The 8,505-nt window shown below is 52.5% G+C and overlaps 1 protein-coding gene across 1 annotated transcript; it reads left to right on the top strand.

The window, feature by feature from the left end:
• Positions 1-1,193: 1,193 nt before the first annotated feature.
• Positions 1,194-4,695, top strand: LOC120519862 (kinetochore protein NDC80 homolog). The gene is made up of 5 exons (XM_039742631.1): positions 1,194-1,302; positions 2,918-3,010; positions 3,131-3,261; positions 4,288-4,390; positions 4,521-4,695. Exons 1-5 carry the CDS (start codon positions 1,228-1,230, stop codon positions 4,656-4,658), a joined length of 540 nt encoding a protein of 179 aa, XP_039598565.1. The 5' UTR covers positions 1,194-1,227; the 3' UTR covers positions 4,659-4,695.
• The last annotated feature ends 3,810 nt before the right edge of the window (positions 4,696-8,505 follow it).

Raw genomic sequence — 8,505 nt, 5'->3', positions numbered from 1 at the left:
ACCTCCGTCGCTCCCACTGCAGACCTCACTACGGTCACACTTCCCTCATACATAACCTGTGCCACTCCCAACTTCCTGATAGAATACCACAACTCCTGTCCTGGCACCCTGTCATATACTGCAAGTCCACAAAGACAATGCAACTTCTTCTGGTCTTCTCTCTACTTCTCCATCAACATCCTCAGAGCAAACATCACGTCTGTGGTGATGAAACCATCCTGCTGCTCGTTAATTATCACCCATCTACATAGGATATAATTCTCCTGTGTGCATCTTCCTCCTCTCTTGCAAGTCCCCCTGTGTTCCTCCCTCTTTTTAACATGCGTATTCACCACAGCCATGCCCATCCGTTTCACAAAATCCACTACTGTCTGACCTTCATCTCCCCCATTCCTCTCCTTGACACCATACCTATCCATCGCTCATCCACTCTGTTCCCTTCACCAACATGTCTATTGAAATCCACTCCAATCACACCACTGTCTCGCCCTGAGTTCACTCTCCACCACTTCATCCAACTCAATCCAGAAATCTTCCTTCTCGTCTATCGGACACCCAACTTTGACTGGTAAGGGGAGAAAGTTAGCATATGCCCCCAGACTGCCAACATTCAAAGTTCCTACCCACACTTCCGCTCTCCTAACCCTCCTCCTCCTCTTTTCAGTTTAAGCAAAAGAAGATTAAGAGGAGACCTGATTGAAGTGCTTAAAAAATTATGAAGGGAATTTGTCCAGTGGATCGAGACGGTGACTTTAAAATGAGTTCAAGAACATGCGGGGGGACACAGCTGGAAATTTCAACCAAACATTTGGACATTTTTCTTTACAGAAAGAACCACAGACACTTGGAATAAGCGACCAAGTATTGTGGCGGACAGTAGGACTTTAGGGACCTTCTAATGATCTCCTTCACCAAACGTTACCCAATTTCTGCCAGCTCCCTGTTGGCTAACAGTACTGATGGTGCCCATTGTTAACCCGGGCCTCCAGTACGGAAATCTGTATTGTTGTCTGCATATTGATAATGTCATTAATGTTACACCAGATGTCCTTTCTGTTATCGGGGCTTGGGACCGGCGAGAAGAAACCCACTGGTTTGTGCGTCCCCTGTGGCTGCGTTCCAGTCATCCACTACATATGAGGGGAAAGAACACAACTGGGCAGACGGGGCTTGCTGGAGGCGAGAACTCACTGGTGCTTTTTGTCTTTTTAGATTCCCCTCAAAAATATGATCTCTCAGATGGAGGAGGAGACCAGCAAACAACTTCACCACAAGCTGAGCCTCGAAGAAGCCGTGGAGCAGGTAAAATTCAGCCGGGCTTCTCCTCCATTTTGTATTTCAATTTACAGATAGCATGCGGAAAGCAGGAGCCTGCAAATCAAAGTCAAGTTCTCCAATGAGACCTCCATGCCTTGAGTGACACGTCAGACTCGACACCCGCTGCAGTTGGCAGTGCCGTGACAGAGCAGTAGCTGTCCGCTGGGGGACTGGATTGACGAATGTCACTGCTGATGGCGATGGCCCTGTAAATCCTGTCCAGTAAATAGTGGAGGGTGTTGCCGCTGAGCCCCTCAATAACGCACTGCGCACAGATGAGCAGTTCTGAGAGAAGACCACCGCTAGGCTTCTTTCTGATGTTTTTCTCCCGACACGAGTCTACTTTACGCCAGTTAGGGGGTCCGCACCTTGAACTGACTGCGCTGTATAAATCGGCCCGCCTCTGACGTGGAGTGCACGAAGGTTCAAGAAATCGCCGGGTTGTTCTCTTTCACTCTGTAAATGATTGTTGCTGTGGACGGAGACAGTGGAATTGTTACTGGATTGAAAAGCATTTCCAAGGGTCGGTCCACAGTGAGAATCCTATTGGGGCAGGAGGCCATCTTCAAGGGTATCGCCTGTAGGACTCTGAGGGGCTCTGAAGAACAGAAGATGAGGCTGACGGCAGAAGCCACCGCTCACTAATAAGGTCACGAGTGCTGAGCTCGAGCTGGCTGACTTGTGGAGCTGTGATCCGAGGACACATTCACTGGAAATGTCCCAGTCATTTGAATGGATTTCTATTAAAACGATTGAGTTACTCTAACGGGGGGCAGTAAACCTTCACTAATGCGACAGCTCAGGCTCCACTTACATTCGTTTCATATTTCACTCCACCATGCTGCCGCCGTCTGGACACAAGTGACTGTTCATGGCACTTGAGGGTCCCACGGCCCCCCTTACTCCTTTACATGTCCCAGCACTCTTGCTTGTGGTACCTCCTAATGTGAAACTGCGTCGCCCTGTTTGATTTGTGCTGCCTGCTCAGAGTGTCACACAACTGCCATCGTTTTTGTTGAACCGCAGTCGGTAAGTGACGCCATGTTGTTCTGTCGTCCGTATTGTTGGCGAGACAAGAAAGTGAGCCTCCTGTGTGGCACAGTGTGGGCACACAGGAGTCTGCAGCGGTGGACTCGCTGTGCACTTCACACGTGCTGCTCATGGATGGCCTTGAAGCCATGTCACTAGGCAGGTGACAAGCTTGTCCTCCTCTTGATTGTCAATTTGTGTGCCATCTGCTGAAGACAAACGAGAGACCTTTGCGTGTGCCACTTGAACTGAAGCCTCTGAGAGACGCAAGGCAGTGGAGATTTTTCTGTGAAGTCCGCTTAATGAATATAGTGCCTCTGCAGGGGGCGTCGTTTGTGCCAGCTTGACTTCTGCAGCCGCGTTGTCTAAAGCCTCCGCCGATGTCTCTGTGTCGTATAAGTAGTGGGGTGGGGTGGCATGATGCCAGTCCAGTGGCGGTATTGGCAGTGGCACTGAAGTCCTGGTGAAGAACAGTAACTGGGCAGACTGGGCCCTTCACGAGGACAGGCCCGTCGTTTTCCTGCTGGTGTTTTTGTTTGTTAACTCCTGGCGTCCTTGGATTTTCCTGCAGATGAATTCCGTCCTTTTGGATAAGGAGACTGAGATTAAACAGTTGAACCAGCAGCTGCAAAAACTGACTGAGCAGGTGGAGCAGGACACCGAGGTAAGTGCCAAAGAGCCATGGCAGCCCTTCCAGTGGCCCGCTTGTATTTTGTAAAACTGTACCCGTGACCGGCCAGGCCAGAGGGGGGACATTCAAGCAGTTGTGCCCACTCACGCTTAGGAACTGAAGAGGAAGGAGGAGAGCTGGGCGCTGGAAGTGCAATCCCTCGAGGACCGGAAATCCGCCTTGGAGAAGACGATGACGGAGGACGTGGAGAAAGTGTCTGAGGAGCTGAAGGCGGCGCAGCAACAGTAAGGAAATGCGCTTGTGGCAAACGGCCGTCTCACAAAGAGGGGACAGTCGGCTTAGTGACGAACAGCCGGAGCGCTGGGCTTTGGAGATGTCGAGATTCTGTGGCTGTGCCTTTTGTTTCGCTGCTCGTGTACGAGACTCGGAATCTTTTCGGCCTCGTTTTTGTGTTTTCTAGCGCAGGCACCGCCACTTAGAGTTGATCACATGGCACGCGTCACACCAACCTTTCAAAGCCGCTTTGGTAGTGAAGATTCTTGACGAGTCCCTCGGACTTGTGCGCTGGGTGGTGGCATCTTGATTTGTTTGTTTGTTTGTTTGTTTGTTCCTGGCTTTGTCATCTTTTTGCCTTTTCTGTTTGTCACCTCCATCTACTTCTGTGCCTTTTTGACACCCAACTACACAATGGGGACCACAGCACCTCGCTGCCACTCCTGGTGGTCATGTATCCAAAGGTATGGCAAGTGCTCCATCTAACCAGCCGTGCCAACTAGATATGTGTGACCCCCGTCCAGGGTGGCACTGCGGGGGTTGAATGGGCGTCTTTGGAGAGCTAACGCTCTCGGCACGGTGGCCTGCCTTTTACCACGATGGCGTTACTTGTGTGTCGCTGAAGCTCGTCACTCGTTTTCATTTGGATGGATTGATCGACAAGCAGGGTGAAACAAAGCCGTTGGCATCGGCCCTTGACCCCATCCTTAAATGGGCAGCGTGGTGTGTCTGCCTGTGTAAAGCTGAGCAGGTCACTCTCACCCAGTGGCATGTGCCTACCTCTCCTGCCCGTCTCCTGTGGAACCCACCATACGATCCGTCCATAAAGGTGGCACACTCCTCCAAATGACTCCCGCTGGCATCTCTGCCTCCTTCTGACGTTCGGAGATGCCGCCTAGCAACGGGATGTTTGTTTGCAGAATGTGTTCTCGGTCGTCCATGAGAGGACCTACACGTGCATTGCACAGATACCATAGGTGGGACCTCGAGTGGGTGGGCTGATTGGCAGTGGGGTCTTAAGGACTGTTTCTTTTCAGGTATCACTTTGTTGTTCAAGAGAAGACTGAAGAGAGACGCAGGGTGGTCTCCAATCTGAATGTCATCCTAGAGATGGTGACCAACTATTTGTCAAAGATGGAGGTGAGACTTGAATGTCGTGGCTGGGTGGTAGGCTTCAGCCGATTGGGTTGGCGGGGGTCTCGTCATTGAAGCTGGCGCGTGCGAGGGGCTCAGTCAATTGACACAAACCGTCTGGCTTTTCTGTCCACAGCACACCCTGGCAAAGCATAAGGAGCAAGTGGACAGAGACCACCAGGAATGTGTGGCGGATGAGTCTGTCAAGAAGCTCTCGGAAATGTTCCAGAGCTCCAAAGAGATGTTTGACTCGCTGGGGTCTGCGGAGGTGTAGCTGTGTGTCGTATGTATTAAAGGGGGGGTTACTTTGGTTTGATTTGATTTTTTGGATGTGGGCCTCGCTGGCGTGGGGAGGGTGAGGGTCCTCACTGGATTACCCAGCAGTCTCTTTGCAGCGGTGGGTGGCATCAACAATATTTAAGTGGGCAGTACAGAGTAACAAGTCAGAAAATGTATGTGTGGCATGGCACTTGGGTGTTTTTGACAAGGCTGGCACTCTGAACATCACCTGTCACTAAGATCACAATGCCCATCACCAGTCACATGTGCCACAAGTCGGCCGACGGAGCCGAGCCACGACTGAGCAGAATGAAGCGCCAACTTCGACAGCTGGTGCTGCTGACCTGAATGTGATTAGAAAAGAGGAGGACGACGACGACGTGCCCGAGTGGGTAAAAGTCAGGAGTCCTCGTGGTGGTGGGAGACGTTTATTGAAACCCACCGCATGCTGAGGCCGTCTGAGGGTGAGTGGGCTGAGGTGTCCGCCATTGCGGCCTTCTGCCCGTGCGTCCTCCTCTCCTCCGTCCCTTTGGACCCCACAGCTCGCTGTGAGAAGCTCGAGCTCTGCGTCTGACCTTTGGTGCCTGGCTGGTAAAGCCACCTTCATGACCTTCACGTGAAGAGGAGAACACGAATTCTCAAGGCCGACTGCTCTTCACTTGGCGTCGTGTGATGCCAGCGCGGTGAGTGTCGCCATTTACTCAACGTGTCATTTCACTTTCTGTCATCGTTCATTTTCTTCATTTGTTCCAGTAAGTTCTCTGAGCTGGCCTCTTCTTGACATCTGTGTGTCCCCACGATTTACGGGGGCCGTCCTGTCAAGATTGACACAAGCCGGGGTCCGTCGGTCGAAGGGGCAGCAGATGATGGATTGGACGTGATGTGCTCGAGAGTAAGCAGCGCCACTGAGCTCGTAATCCTACTGTTATTAGGCTGGCGCTGTTCTTCACACTGGAGCACACACAAGCCATTGCAGGGTCTGCCAGGAGACCACCAAACGAGTATTATGGGGTGGAATGTGTGGCGGCCTTATGATTGGGTTGTGGTGCAATCAACCAATGGGAGTTTAGCTAGGAGCTCCACCCCTTTGCTGTAATTCGTTAGCCGACGGCGAGGACATCAGAGATGTATCTGAGTATAAATGATGACCACCTCAATGAGAAGGTGATGGTGGGCAAAGGGGTCCTGCACTGTCCTTGTCCCCTGCTTACATTAAAGAAACCACACAGACTCCCACTGTCATCGGGTGCCAGCTGAGCAGGGGTTAAGGTCTGCAAGGACAAGTGCCAGCTGTCTGTGAGCCCACTGCAAGACCCCCTCGTCTCCAAGGAGACAGGACGGGCCTGATGGATGGTCCTAAAATGAGCCCGGGTGCTGCTCATGGAGGACGGTGACCCACGTGTAGTGTCGCCCTGCAGCATTTGGTCTGAATTGCCTGTGCCCTCCATGCTGATTTTTGCCATCATGCCAGGGCTGCCCCTCAAGTGTCTTCACATGTGATTTCTTACCATGTGTGCTGACCCCAATAGGTCAGTCTGAGCAAGTGCAGGTGCATGGGTGTCAGTGGGGATGTCACCCAAGGGCGTACACACGAGCTGTCAGCTGCTGAGGTGACCTTGACTGCTGTCAGGCCCAGTGGTGCCAGTTTGCTGCTAGGGGGCACTGTTGCCTCATTTCTCAGTCGGATTTCTTTGTGCATGTGACGCCCCTGAGCTTCTTGACTTTCATCTCCTTTCATCTGACCAACCCTCACGTGTTCAGTCGGCCACCACGTGACACCCAGAGTCACGCGCCAAAAAACTGCCAGGGATATTGGGGGTTTGGGGGGAGGTGTCCATGCAGACCTCCGAGTCCAATGCAGAAAAGCTGAAGTCCACCCAGTTGTCCCAGCTCAGAGCTTTTCACAAACTGGCACCACAACCAAAGGTAAAGAATCTGTTAATCTTAAACCCACTCGTCTATGATATAGTGCCTTTCACCCTGGCACACCATGTGGCTCCACTGACTGTAAGGGGTGATGCCCCCTCTATACTGAAGTGCCAGGGGTCCAGAAGAACAACAGCAGGGTGCCACAGTCAAGATGGCTGCCCACCACAGTGCACTCGAGCCTCTCAGCTTTCAGGGTGTAAACCCAGACCCCCCAATTTCTTCTGAATTGCTGTGTGTTGTCTTCTCTTGTGGGGCTCATCAGTGCCCCGCCCACCTGTGCATCAAGACACTGTCAATCAAGCACTCGACCCCTCCCATCTCTCTGATCAGCTGACTGCTCTGCCACCTGAACACAGCTAGGAGATGATGTCATGTGTGGTTGCGTCTGCCACCTCATTTGATTGTAAAATATTACATTGACACACTTAAGATGGCCAAGCTCAAGCTGTGACACTGTGACACCGTGACAGTCACCGTCGAGTTATTCCATACACACAGAAATAACAAACAAGTCGTCCACTCGTTTATTTGGGTCTTTCTTTATGCTCAGCAGCCACTGACCCCTGAATGACGTCACCGCCACTTCATCCACTCATCACTCCCAAGCAGGAGCCACTTGACCTGAGTGGGCATGCTGCCCACACCCCCCATAAATATGCACCCACCCAATTCAGTTCAGTTTAGTTTATTGTTGCTTAAATGACAATCACGCATTTTGTGACAAGGAGAAGGCAGCAGAGGTCACAAATCCATGCTGATCACACCCACCCAAAGCAGACATGCTAAGACCACCCAGCAGCTTGCAGTTTCATTTTTCTAATTTTGCCTTCAAAGTTCACGTGAGTGGCGTCCTGTCCAGGACCATTTGCTGCCTTATGCCCATTACTGCCAGGACAGGCTGTGCCACCCACAATGCCAGGATGTTTCCATACAAGTGGCAGCAGGCCCCTTTAAGATGGCAGGAACAGAAGGACAGTCCAGGTCACAGCCTGCTCTTCTTGTCACATGTGAGGTTTAAGGCACCGAGACCCCCCATGTGACTTCACTCGACGTGTCCCCAGCGCCTGAAGGTCGAGTTTCTTGTCATAGACCCTCCTTGGTATGGTGACAACGAGACTAAAACACTGCGCCCCCTGCTGGCCTTCACTCACTTGGATGAATTTGCTGAATCGCCATTTTCACAGCGCAGGCCAAAACACGAAGACAAGGTGGGCAGGTGAAAGGCACTATATAAATGGGCCAGGCCTGCTATTTCTGACCCGTCCACCCGTGCTGCTTATAGCGCCTAAAGGGGCCAGCGACGTACTTGGAGGGTCTGGTGCTGGTGCCCACCACGGACTTGAAGGGGCTGATGTGGCTGCGGCCGCCTTTAAGTGTACCCTGTGCAGAGGATGCCACAACTGCATCAGTGACTCCTACCGAATCTGCTGGTGGCATCACTGTAGCAGACGGACGGACGAAGACAAAAGAGGTGCTCATCCCTCACTCCGATAACCCAAGCCAGACACAAGGGGCAAGTGACACAAAGCAGGAGGCAGCTGGCACTTAGGGCAATGCCACGTGGGCCACTCCTTTCTCCCAATGTCCCCTCTGCCATTGCCTCAAGCCTTCCTTACAATCCTGCAGGCCTTCCTCCAGTCCCGCTGGCGCTCCACCTTGATGGGCAGGTTGGGTACTCTGGTGACACTTAGGGTGGCAGACCTGGAAGATCTAGAAATCAGAGCAGAGGGTAAAGGGTGGCGAATGGGATTGTCATTTCTGAACGAGACATGCCAGGTGCCACTCCACCCACCCACGCACGCACGCACGCACCACCCACACTGCCCCCTCCCATGGCCAGCAGGCACCACCTCACCCTCACAGCCCCCCTGGGCACTCACCTGGCGCTCCAGACCGGACCCTTCTGCTTCTTG

The sequence above is a fragment of the Polypterus senegalus genome, unplaced genomic scaffold (genome assembly GCF_016835505.1).
Source record: "Polypterus senegalus isolate Bchr_013 unplaced genomic scaffold, ASM1683550v1 scaffold_366, whole genome shotgun sequence".
Taxonomy (NCBI): Eukaryota; Metazoa; Chordata; class Cladistia; order Polypteriformes; family Polypteridae; genus Polypterus; species Polypterus senegalus.
The sequence above is the reverse complement of the archived record's forward strand: the minus strand, read 5'-3'. Positions and strand labels throughout refer to the sequence as shown.